General features: G+C 48.5%; 4 protein-coding genes across 5 annotated transcripts; 2 read left to right on the plus strand and 2 right to left on the minus strand.

Annotated features, from left to right (window-relative positions):
• Position 1: 1 nt before the first annotated feature.
• On the minus strand, positions 2 to 1,110 carry LOC9644553 (chaperonin-like RbcX protein 2, chloroplastic). Its single transcript, XM_002983926.2, has 5 exons — positions 693 to 1,110; positions 542 to 633; positions 423 to 480; positions 292 to 357; positions 2 to 234 (listed from the first exon to the last, which is right to left on the minus strand). The coding sequence occupies exons 1-5, from the start codon at positions 1,026 to 1,028 to the stop codon at positions 115 to 117; spliced, it is 672 nt and encodes a 223-aa protein (XP_002983972.2). The 5' UTR covers positions 1,029 to 1,110; the 3' UTR covers positions 2 to 114.
• A 152-nt stretch (positions 1,111 to 1,262) lies between these two features.
• LOC9644554 (WD repeat-containing protein PCN) lies at positions 1,263 to 4,383 on the minus strand. 2 transcript variants are annotated; one of them, XM_024689153.1, is made up of 11 exons: positions 4,192 to 4,383; positions 3,992 to 4,129; positions 3,772 to 3,937; positions 3,649 to 3,712; positions 3,482 to 3,595; positions 3,269 to 3,428; positions 3,033 to 3,201; positions 2,287 to 2,984; positions 2,070 to 2,230; positions 1,642 to 1,902; positions 1,263 to 1,584 (listed from the first exon to the last, which is right to left on the minus strand). In XM_024689153.1, exons 1-11 carry the CDS (start codon positions 4,351 to 4,353, stop codon positions 1,296 to 1,298), a joined length of 2,382 nt encoding a protein of 793 aa, XP_024544921.1. In that variant the 5' UTR covers positions 4,354 to 4,383; the 3' UTR covers positions 1,263 to 1,295. The 2 variants fall into 2 exon arrangements, with proteins under 2 accessions (XP_024544921.1, XP_024544922.1); XM_024689154.1 differs by having other exon boundaries at positions 3,992 to 4,140; positions 4,192 to 4,341.
• Positions 4,384 to 4,501: 118 nt separating this feature from the next.
• Positions 4,502 to 7,687, plus strand: LOC9644555. The gene is made up of 5 exons (XM_002983790.2): positions 4,502 to 5,458; positions 5,514 to 6,557; positions 6,614 to 6,839; positions 6,916 to 7,058; positions 7,123 to 7,687. The coding sequence occupies exons 1-5, from the start codon at positions 4,577 to 4,579 to the stop codon at positions 7,504 to 7,506; spliced, it is 2,679 nt and encodes an 892-aa protein (XP_002983836.2). The 5' UTR covers positions 4,502 to 4,576; the 3' UTR covers positions 7,507 to 7,687.
• Positions 7,688 to 8,336: 649 nt separating this feature from the next.
• On the plus strand, positions 8,337 to 11,801 carry LOC9644212 (CDPK-related kinase 5). The gene is made up of 12 exons (XM_002983791.2): positions 8,337 to 8,351; positions 8,442 to 9,605; positions 9,667 to 9,797; positions 9,863 to 9,904; positions 9,968 to 10,076; positions 10,135 to 10,213; positions 10,273 to 10,569; positions 10,636 to 10,742; positions 10,809 to 10,916; positions 10,976 to 11,038; positions 11,119 to 11,286; positions 11,342 to 11,801. Exons 2-12 carry the CDS (start codon positions 9,090 to 9,092, stop codon positions 11,480 to 11,482), a joined length of 1,761 nt encoding a protein of 586 aa, XP_002983837.1. The 5' UTR covers positions 8,337 to 8,351; positions 8,442 to 9,089; the 3' UTR covers positions 11,483 to 11,801.
• The last annotated feature ends 164 nt before the right edge of the window (positions 11,802 to 11,965 follow it).

The raw sequence follows: 11,965 nt of genomic DNA on the forward strand, positions 1-11,965 counted from the left end.
AAACAAGGAAAACTATTTCTTTCATGTTTAATCTCCGTACATACGATGGGGAAAGATTCGTACGAATGGAATCTCTCCAGGAACAGTATCCAGGATTCCCGTGAGTGGTGGAATTTACGTTTTCGTGAATTCCTCCCCGTCTGATGGGAGCTTCACGGTTTGTATCAAACGCTCTCGCAGCAGCTCCAAATTCTGGTCGGAGATTGCGTTATACATGTTCTCGTGGCTGTATTTCTGCGACAAGAGATCGATCAAACAAAGAATTGCTGGCGTGGAGTTATGGCTTCTCACCTTCACCCATTTTCCAAACAAGTGTAAGCGAGTGACCATCACTCTCTCGGCAAGCTCCTGGCGCTCCTGCGAGACGAGAAAAATGCCACACAAAGTTAGAATGGAAACGAAAGAGATCTTGTTTTCTCTACCTTGACTAAGAGCCGGATGAAAACTTTGCTATCCTGTGGTTTGTTATTCCCAACGAAGCTGAGAAACTTTGCCTTTAGAACAGAGTGCTATAGAGTAGAAATCCAAACATGAAACTTACTTATAGAACCAGATGTATTGGCTGGGATTCATTTCATACAATTGCGCCAGCACAGTTCTCACAGCCTTGAATGTGAAGTAGTCCATGAGATGCTGCATCGAAAGAAGAAATTTTGTAAGAGATCATCCAAGAACATCCCCGAGATTCTCACCTTATCGACGTCCTCGTAGCTATCTTCGTACTGCCCGGCAATCTCATCCACAACCACGGGGACATGCCCTTGCCCCGTGGAAATATCCCACACCGCATGCCACAAGACTCTGGAAGCATCTCTTGAATCTCGCCATGTATCGAGCATTGAGCTGCACAACAATCGCTGCTTAGTACCTCTGTGAGCGGCGGCGGCGGCGGCGGCGGCGCCCCTCCCCCTCCTCCATTTGGAGCTCCTGTGCGCGAATCTACCGCTGCACGATGCCAAATCAGACGCCTCCACGGCCTCCACGCAGCAGCGATGGATTGGCAGCGCCATAGCCGCGAGGGAGCTCATCTTTGGACCAGATACACCAAAAATCGAGGAACCCTAGCGAGCGCCTTCACTGCATTGCTTAATGCGAGATTTCCCGCCCACTTGTGTAGAAGTCAAATCGCTAAAGAGATTCTAGTGAAGACACATTGTGCTACGTGGCCTCTCACAGAATATCCGATTTAATTTACCACGTGTAGGTCTTGCGCATATTCTGGTTCCCCCAAGAGCATATTCTAGCTGGTCTGGAGCATATTCTGTCTTTCCCAAAAGCATATTCGGTTATTACACTTAAGTTCCATAGCGGTGACGGTATACAGGAGCTTGGAAGTGGTTTAAAACTTCCAGCCATGGCCGCTCCACTATCAAAAGTGAGCTCTTTGCAACGTATCCCACAAACAGCACCGGGTTCTTGAAGGGCGTGAGGACGAAGTTTTTGTTCTTGCGGTGGTGGTGGTGGTGGACACCGTTGGCATGGCCGTTTCCCATATGGTGATGGTGAGGAGCTCCATTTCCATTTCCATTCGCGATGACGGCGTTCTTCGCGACGGGTTTGCTGAAATCGATCAAGCACATCGCCCTGCAGTGAAAAAAACAAGTTTTTGATGAGCTACATCGAAAGAGCTTTCGTTTGTACCTTGGGCTGTACGCGATGATCTCTGTGGATCCCGTGGATGGAGAGACTGTCAGGCCAGAGATGCCACCTGGGAACTCTAGAATCTCTGAGGGAATGCTGGCGTGGTTCTCTTTGGACCAGCGGCCGAGCTCCCTCGCGGCAATGTCAAGGACGTGGATTTTGTTTGCAGCGGTGGTGACGATGAGCACGGCATTGTTTCCGGGATGGAACACGGCAGCCGTCGCAGGAGTGCCGTCAAACAACGGAACAGACCAGTGGTGCCTGCAAACACCACGGGAGGAACGTAAAAAACGGGACAAGAAAACTGATGCTGCTAGGAAGTTCTCAGGATCAAAGTCTTTTTCAAAACGCAGAGGCACAAGACCCTCGTCACGTTTGTTGAGAAATGTGATCATCATTGAACGGCAGCAGGAAAAAGTAGAGCTTACCGCAGTGTTTCCAGATTCAAAATGACCAGGTTGCCTGAGCTTGATCCAGCAGCTAACCATTGTCCATCTGGACTCGCACACAACAGAGCGACCGGAGATTGCAAATCATCTGCCGCAAGCTTAAAAACGTGCAATACTTCCAAATTGTCAGTGTCAAGCACCTGTATGTAAAAGAGAAGGTTAGAAAGATCAATGATAAAGGAGTGCTAAAGCTTACCAGAATCTCGCCTTGAGAACACGCCATTATCAACCTGCTCGAGCCAACACTAAAAATCATGCGATGAGCAGGAGGTACAGTGCCGGGAAGATTTTTCTTCTTGATAGTCCACTGTTTTTGTGCATGCTTTAGCTCAAAAAGCCTGGCCTTTGTTCTGTCTGAAAACGCTACGTATTTTCCGTCCTCGGAGAAAGCGCTGCAAGTAATATGTGCTGTCGCTTTGGACTTTATCTTAGCTAGAAGGACTGGACGCTGCCCCGACTGTGCACCCTTGCTTGCTTGATCCTGTTGGTAAGAAGTACTGAGCGTTTCCTCGGACGTTGAATCACTCCTCTTTCTCTTTCCGAGTGTGATATCATCCGAGTCCACTCCATTTTCCGCCTCTGGCCTCTTTCCTGTGGATTGACTGCTTGCAACCCGCCAGATATCAATATAAGTCGGATGTTGTGCCATCATAACTACGTTTCCATCCTGTGCAAGCCCTGGTGCTAGTTGAACGACGGGCCGTTCCGGTGCCGGACATATGTCATGAGGCTGATATGACATCATATCATTTGCCGGATAAGCGAACAGCTTAGCATCGTTCCCACCCGATACAAGCATGGGAATGCCAGGCCTTGCCCACTTTCTGTGATCCGGTTCTGGCCATTTGTTCCGTTCTCTCGTAGGCCTTGTCCACGGTTTACTTGTTGGATCGCCTGTAAAGTCAGTCAGAAACAAAAAAGTCCACAAAGCTGCATACGTACCCGCGTCAATAGGGACCGGAATTGCAACAGTCAGTGCTCTAACATCATGAGAATGACACCTTTTGGTGCCAACATACGTCCACTTGTCGCCAAATCCTACAGAAGCATCTTCTTTCAAATCACTGTTTCCACGCCTGGAGCTCTCGTGAACAAGTTGATACATAACGACCTGTAGTTGGTGAGAATGAGAACGGTAACCAATACAAAAGGAAAAAAAAAAAAAACCAGAAATACACCTGACCATCAGCTCCAGCAGCGAAAACCGCTGTGTGGGAAGGTGCGGCAGCCAAGGCCAAAACATCTGCGTCATGCCTGGTTAAAGCCTCCAGCAACATCCCCCTTTCATCCCAGAATTGTGTAGTTCCGGTACTATCTCCGCTTACAAGAGTTCCACTCCTGGAAAACAATGGAAATAAGTATTCAGATCCGAGGAAGTATCAAGCACACACCTAAGAACGAGAAGGGACCAAACGCACAACTCTTCCAATTTTTTCTGGCCGCCAATGCCCGCTGTTATTCTGTAAAGTTCAATACAAGTTGCAGCGTCCCAGCTTCTTATGCAACTGTGCACGAAACGATTATCAGCGACGTGCCACAAGAGAAAACAAGCTCATACCCATCGGACCCTCCGGCGTAGACTCGTTTTCCGTCAAGAGACCACGCAACACTTAGAACGCGACCTGCAAGTATAAGAATCAATTAAGAACTACAAAATGAAGAGAAAACAAAGGTCCTTTACCCTTAACTCGTGGAAATGCTTTCTTATAAGTCATGCTATCATTCAAGGTAAACAGTCTCACAGACCCGTCATCGCAAGCAGCAGCGATGTCCCGAGAATCATCGTCCTGTGACGAAGGTTGAGCCGCGACTTGCCACACAGAGCCTCCAAAGGAGTCGGTTTGTGCCTGAAAGAAAACCATCAGTCCCCTTTCGAAACAAAAGAAAAGACGAGCAAACACCTTTGCTTCAAGCCTTTCCAGATCCCACTCGGTGATAAACCCATCCAGCCCGGAAGAAAACAATCGACCTTGGCGCGAGACGCTGGAGCTACACCACTCTAAGCAGGAGATTGCCGCGCCCTGCATTCCTGGAATCGTCTGTGGGATAGCTGTAGAGCATAAGAAATCGGCGCAAAACGAGCAATGCGAGCAAAGCCTACCAATTGGCAATACCATCCCACCGATCCTGGAGCTGCCTTCCATACTTCGATTGCGCCGCTGTCGCGAGCAGCGGCGATCGCCGCCCCGTCCGGGCTCGTCGCGAGCGCAATCACAGCGCTGGGAATCCAATCCAAGTGCCGCAGCCTGTGAATCTCCAGCATTTTCTTCTCCGCTGGGCCACAAACCCTAACCCTAGCCGCTAAAACCCTGAGTAGTTTAGCGCCTTGGATTGGATTGGCTTTGTTAAATTTGTTTTAATTAAACTGGGCAAAAGCGAAGAACCCTAATTTCTCTTTCTTCTAGCTGGAATGTAAGGGGCTCTGGCATGACCGATCGCTGGAAATTTTTCTTTCGGATGATGCGGACCGATCGCCGCCGACAGGAATGGCGTCAGGCGATCCCTCTTCTGTCGATGCTTCTGGTAAGGTTCTAGGGGAAAATGCCAGCCATGGCTGGAAGTCCGAGGATTTTCTAGAGGCGGAAGATTTCTCTAGCCGGACCGAGGAGGAGGCCACGGATGATGGCAGCTCCGAGGGCAAATCGGAGTATTCGCAGTGCCGCAGCGCGAATTTCAGCAGCGGGCGCAGCTGGTATCACAGCCCCGAGAGTGATCTTTTGTTTGGGGGCTCCGATTTGAGCGCCTACTTTCACGATGCTGGGGGCTCTGGGGACGCATTCGTCGACGCGCTGGACGAGTGCTTCGATTCCGATAAGGACCGGGCATTTTTTCATCATCATGGCGACAGTGGTGACGATGGTATCGTCCGCGGTACCGGGCTCTATGACGATGAAGAAGACACTGGTGGTTTGAAGATAATCTCCTTGAGCGAAGAACTCCAAGACGAAGAGTCGCAGTTGCTCGAAGGTGTTGCTGTGGAAGAAGACGTTGTTCCAAGTGAAGTAAAGCTCAAAGAAATCGACAGTGACGAGACGCTCCTCGGCAGCACCCATGACAAGGCGAACAGTTCCCAGGAATTGGAAACGATAGAACAAGAACAAGACGGTGGCTTGAAAGCAGACGTTCTTTCGAGTTTCTGTGAGACACTTGGAGATCAAGTTTCCGAGAAGATCACGACGATAGCTGGTCCTTCCGAAGCTCCCGTAATTGAGAAGAAAAAATGCGTGATGCGGCTGGGATCGAAAGAAGCAGAGGATTTGCTGCAGCTGGACGTAGAAGAAATCGTTCGTCCCTTGCGGCTCTCGTCCATGACAGAAGATTATCGCAATAATACCGATTGGAGCAGAGATCACTTGGGACCCGACGAGGTATCTGTGTGTGGATTTTGACACTGTGCCTGGCTGACAGAGGTTTCTTTTCCAGCTCTCGCGCTATGTTGAGACGCTTGACGTGAGAGAAACTTACATGGACACTGTCTGGGACATGGAGGAGATACTGCTTGATACAGGTGAGAGCAGTGGAAATCATTCATTTTGGGCTAGCAAAGGTGGTGCAGCGAACAGTCCTACGAAGTCGTCATGGACTAGAACATCAACTTCAGTATATGATGGGCTATGGAAAGTGGACTCCGTGGAAGTGACTGGAGCACGCCAGAGACGAGGGGGTGCGTCTCTGGGTGAACGAGTTGTGGGCGTCAGGGAGCATACCATTTACAGGATACAGGTGAAAAGTGGTGAAAATCAGTGGGAAATAGAACGACGGTACCGGGAGTTCGTTGATCTTTTCCAGCAGCTCAAGAGGATGTTTAGTGCACAGACCAGAGTACAGCTTCCAAGCCCGTGGCAGAAGGTGACAGCCGAGTCCCGGAAGGTTTTTGGGAACACCTCTCCAGATGCGGTGGAGTTTCGGAGTGCTCTTCTCCAAGTTTGTCTCCAATCGTCACTGCAAGCTGGAGTTCCGATCAGCACGGCAGCACCTCTACTCAGGTTTTTGTTTCCTAGTCCGGGGGAGACACGCCTGCCTATGCTGGCGGCTTCATCGCAGTTCTCACCCGAGCTGGCTGCAAGAGATCAAAACTTCGCCATGCAGCTTAAAGAGCTTGGCTCTCCGAGACCTGGCACACCTATAAGTCCGGAGCGACAAAACAGTGCCTTCGGAAGGACTATTCGTCTGGTTTTACAGATACAGACGAAAAAGCCTTTGAACCAGGTGCTGTTAAACCAACGTAATCTTTGTGCTGGGTGTTACGAGCAACTCAACCCAACCAAGGACGTGGTTTCCGGTTTCATCAAATCTCTGGGGTGGGGAAAGCCAAGGTTCTGTGAGTACACTGGCCAGCTTTACTGCGTACGATGTCATCTCAACGAGACTGCCATTCTACCGGCTCGAGTTCTTCGATCTTGGGATTTCACACCGAGAGTTGTTTCTCAACTTGCAAAGGCCTATCTCGACTCCATTTACGATCAGGTTCGTCAAAGAGTTTCTCATTGTGTTGTATACTTATTTTTGTTCCGTGCCTTCAGCCCATGTTGTGTGTCAGCGCAGTTAATCCGTTTCTGTACACGAGAGCTCCTATACTTTCTCATGTAAGTGAGATGAGAAGAAAGTTGAGCCGGCTGGTGAAATGCATCCGCTGCCCGTCTCGGAGCCGGATCCAGCAGCTACTTGGCTCGCGACGCTATCTTCTGGAGCAAAACGACTTTTATGCGTTACGTGACCTCACAGATCTTTCAAAGGGAGCATTTGCTGGTAAGACTGTTTGTTTTCTCTCTCTCTCTCTCTCTCTCTCTCTCTCTCTTTCTGGATTTGCTAACACTTTTTCCAGTTTTGCCGGGATTGTTGCAAGCAACACTGGAGAAGCTGACTTTGCACATCACTCGCAAGTGCTCGGTTTGTCTGGAGCTCGGCGAGTCATGCGGTGCTGGAGTGGTCTGTGACTCGCCACGGGATTTAATCTATCCCTACGAGGTAAATAGCAAGAAAGAGTTTGTCATAGCGAGCTTACAAGAGTCTGACATTTCCTTTATAACAGGACGAGAACGTCCACCGCTGCCAGCTTTGCAACGCGACTTATCACCGCAGCTGCTTCAAGTCAATCGAGACGTGCCGCGTTTGCACTCGAGATCACTCGCCACTGCGGCCGCAAAGCGGCGGAGATAGGGAGCACTGTCCGAGCGCTTCGTCCTCTTTGGCGGCGGAAGAAAACGAGGAAGCACAGGAGGAAGAAGAAGATGGAGAAGACATTGTCAAGAGCGAGCAAGCCTCGTCGAAGCAGCAGTCCAAGAGGAATCTCTTCTCGGGCCTCTTCTCTTCTTCCTCGACGATCGAGGCCGAGAAGAAGAAGAAGCTCCAAGAACGTAGGAACTCGGCGATTGTAAACATGAGCGCCATCTTAGGTGGTCCCAACGAGCTCTAGATCCATAGATTTCACAGGAGAAAACGTGTAAAGCTTGTCTAGTTTCGCGCTTCTTCCAGTTTTCGATCCATCTCAAAGGTTTTAAGTGACACTCGAGCTGGACGTGTGAGAAAACTATAGAAACTGGACCATGGAGTCGTGCAAGGCTGGTCAAAATTAACATAGTTTGAAAGAAGAACCACATCGATTTAATTATGATAGAGCACGAGGAATGGAGCCAACTTCAGCATTGAATCGCGGGTTTGACTTTAGGCCGAGAATTTTTTTTTCATTTCCTTGATCTTTGGTCTTAGAAAAGCACTGGAAATCTCAAGGCTGGAAAGATTGATCTTTGATCTTAGAAAAGCACTGGAAATCTCAAGGCTGGAAAGAAAACCACAACAAACAGCAACAACCAGATTTGATGATGTTTGTAAATGCCATTGCTAGCCTTGCCTTTGCTGTTGAGTGGATATTTCTAGGCCACCAAACTGGGGGAATTAAAAAAGGTTCCAACTTCCAAGGTTGAAAACTATGATAAAAAAGTTGGTTTTTTTTATCCCATTTGAAAAAAAAATGAAAGATATATAAATAAAAACCAGATTCTTGAAAATTCCCTTTGGTAGAGCATCTGACCAGCATTGGAGAGTACAACAGCAGCAAAAGCCATTTTTTGGTGATTTCTTCCTTTGCGTTCTCTCCACGACAAGGATCAGCTCTTGGTGGATTCAAAGGCAAATTCACAGAAAACACCGCACACATTCTTCACTGTTCATGCGCGTTGATTGTTTGATCGATTCAACTTGTTTTAAAGCTTTTTCTTCTCATTTTTTTTCTCTTTTTCTGCTCCATTTCGCTCAAGCAAGGTAGGTAGTCGTCATTGAATGCTCTCTGTTTCACTCCTTTAATTTTTTCCCCTTTTTTCCCGTTTTTTTTCCCTTTTTTTTTCTGTGTAGTGGTGCGTGTTCTTCTCGATTCGACATGCTATGGTCTCTCGATCCGATCGAGTTTAGCAACAATCTTTCCATCTCTTAAAAAAGAAAGAAACGCAAAAACGCGAAAGATTTCCCCCCCTCCAAAGTTTTTTTTTTCTTTTTTTCTTTCTTTTGCCGGTGTCAAGTCATTCATTCATTGCCTCCTCCAGAAAGAGGAGAAGAAGCAAAGCAAAGAAAGAAGGAGCGCGACCTACCTTAGGTCATTCGTGTTTTGGGGGAGGATTTCGTGCGCGCCCCGCTTTGGATCTGCGCATGCGCCTGGCGATCTGGCGAGCGAGCTGAATTGAGGTGAGTCTAGATTCCAGCCAGCGCCCGGGTCGCCAATCGAGGAAGAGATTGGAGCTGGAACGAGCGAGCAGGCTCTCGAAATCCCGAAATCTGGCCGGGGAGGAGGGGAGGGGCCGAGGAAATCGGCGGGAGAATGCAGGTTAGAAGGAGGGAATAGATTTGGGCAGCAGTGGCGATGGGGAGAATGGATCATGCAAAGCCGTGGTTTCGCTGCTGGTGTTCTAGAGCGCCTTCTAAAACTAGCTGCTAGGACAACGGGAAGAATAGTTTCTTGGTGGAGAAGATGCTGCTCGAGCTCTAGCGGATTGGTAGATCGATGAAATGGGGCAGTGCTATGGAAAAACTGGAGGAAACGAGCAGCAGCACAAGAGCACTGAGGAGAATTCCTACAATGGCTACTCCACCACCACGGGTGGAAACAATTCTCCACATTTCTCCTCCAAGTCATCGTTTAGCAACTCGCCATTCCCTCCGGCTAGTCCCATGCCTTACGCGAGCTCGCCCGCGAATTCCACGCCGAGAAGGATGTTTCGGCGGCCGTTTCCGCCACCATCGCCGGCCAAGCACATCCAAGCCTCGCTCATGAAGAGGCTGGGAACTACGAAAACTAAGGAGGCTGGAGGAGGCGCTGGAGGAGGAGGTGCTGCTGCTGCCACCGCGATCGAGAACGGAGGAGGCCTTGACAAGAGCTTTGGATTTGCGAAGAACTTTGCTTCTCGGTACGAGCTGGGACAGGAGATTGGACGCGGTCACTTTGGACATACTTGCTTCGCGAAAGTGAAGAGGGGCGAGCTTAAAGGCCAACAAGTTGCGGTCAAGATCATCATGAAGGCAAAGGTCTGTATATGTTCCGTACTGTTTATGTTCTTTCCTGTATTAAACTATGGTTTTCTTGCAGATGACCACGGCGATAGCGATCGAGGATGTACGTCGAGAAGTGAAGATTCTCAAGGCTCTGTCTGGTCATCCCAACCTGGTAAAGTTCTACGATGCATGCGAAGACAACCTGAATGTGTACATTGTCATGGAGTACGTTTCGCTAAGATTCCGGCACGCCTTTTTTTGCCTGACATATCTTTTTTTCTCGGATAAAGGTTGTGCGAAGGAGGAGAACTGCTAGACCGGATTCTGTCAAGGTACAGTGGCTTCCACTTTGTTCTTTGGTTTCTTATCCTTGTTTTGTTTGTTTCCTGCTACAGAGGTGGAAAATTCCCCGAGGAGGACGCCAAGGTTGTGCTCTCGCAGATCTTACAAATAGTTGCTTATTGCCATCTTCAAGGTGTCGTTCACAGAGATTTAAAACCAGAGGTGAGGTAAACGTAACTTTTGCCAGGCTGCGAGACTTAATAGATTGTAATTTCTGCAGAATTTCCTATTTACTGCCAAGGACGAGAATGCGCCCTTGAAAGCAATCGATTTTGGACTCTCGGATTATGTGAAACCAGGTAATGAAAGTTTCAGTAACTTGAATAGAAACTTATGAACCTCTTACTTTGTTGCACAGATGAGAAGCTAAACGACATTGTCGGGAGTGCGTACTATGTTGCCCCCGAAGTACTTCACAGATCCTACAGCATGGAAGCTGATATATGGAGTGTTGGAGTTATAACTTATATCCTCTTCTGTGGAAGCAGGCCTTTCTGGGCTCGGACAGAGTCCGGAATCTTTCGCGCGGTCTTGCGAGCAGATCCCAACTTTGTGGAAACTCCTTGGCCTTCGGTATCCACCGAAGCCAAGGATTTTGTGAAGAGGCTGCTCAATAAGGACTCGAGAAAGCGAATGACAGCAGTCCAAGCTTTAAGTAAGTATATTAATCTTCGTGATTCTTATGCTCTGTTCATTTGTCTGTTTTGCTATCTTTTTGCAGGTCACCCGTGGATTCGTGGAGAGCGAAAAATTCCTCTAGACATATTTATTTTTAAGCAAGTCAAGGCGTATTTACGAGCCACACCCTTAAAGCAGACAGCGCTCAAGGTGCGTGTCTACTTCCCATCGCTTCTTCAGACTTTTATCGGTTTGGCTTTTTCCTTTCAAGTGTAGGCGCTGTCAAGGACTTTAACTGAGGACGAGCTGATTTACTTGAGAGCTCAGTTCTTACTATTGGAGCCCAGTAAGAATGGTCGCGTGTCCCTAGAGAACTTCAGAATGGTACTTATTTTACATTTTTCGATTCCCTCGCGTTATAAACTTTTTCTCATGGTGCGCAGGCTTTGGCTAAGCATTCCACCGATGCCATGAAAGAAGCGAGGCTGTTTGAGATGCTGTCTTCGGTTCGTGTAGAATTATAGATTATGCATATTCTTTTCTCGGACTCAACTGTTGTTAACCTTTCACTGCTGATCGGCTGCAGATGGATGCCTTGGCTTCAAGAAAAATGGATTTCTACGAGTTCTGTGCCGCAACCATCAGCGTTTACCAGCTTGAAGCGTTGGATCGCTGGGAGCGACACGCTCGATCAGCATACGAGATATTCAACCGGGAAGGCAATCGATCACTTACAGTCGAGGAGCTTGCAAAGGTACGCTTAGCATTTCTCTCGTGTTTGCGAAGTAAACTCCGCGTAACTTTCACAGGAACTGGGACTATCTCCAAACTCGCCAGCGCACGTTTCACTCCACGAATGGCTCAGGCCCGTGGATGGCAAGCTCAGCTTCTACGGATTCACGAAGCTCTTACACGGAGTGAGCCCCCGCTTAAGTTCCAGGCCGAGATAGACGACGCCTCCCATTTCGATTTTTTCTCCGCAATTTCTGACACACTGGAGCAATGGTTGATCGTCAAAGATACCATCCCAAATTCACAGGTTCTTCGCCCTATTTTCCAACTCTTTGATTTTTGGGAATGTAGCAACTGTTGAGAGCTTTCCTTCCTGTCCTTACGTTTGCTCTCCATTCAGAGCAGTGGAATATCCAGCAAAACTTGTTATCTGGGGTCCAGTCCAGGAAGAGCGTGGCACGAAAAAAAGCGATGGAATTCCTGGTTTAGATCCGCCCGTGTTCTTCACTTTGGATTCAACACGGAATTCACAAGCAACTCTCGGGAGTTTGACTGTGTCAAGATATTTCCCTTTTGACTCGGCAGGTTCTAGACCACAGCCGCACGATCGAATTTTGTCCCGTACGAACGTGGACATCGTGGCCGTTGTTTAAGTCAAACCCCGTCTCTTCAAGGACTACGAGGGCAAAGCCGAAGCACAC

The sequence above is a fragment of the Selaginella moellendorffii genome, unplaced genomic scaffold (assembly GCF_000143415.4).
Source record: "Selaginella moellendorffii unplaced genomic scaffold, v1.0 SELMOscaffold_60, whole genome shotgun sequence".
In the NCBI taxonomy this organism is placed as follows: domain Eukaryota; kingdom Viridiplantae; phylum Streptophyta; class Lycopodiopsida; order Selaginellales; family Selaginellaceae; genus Selaginella; species Selaginella moellendorffii.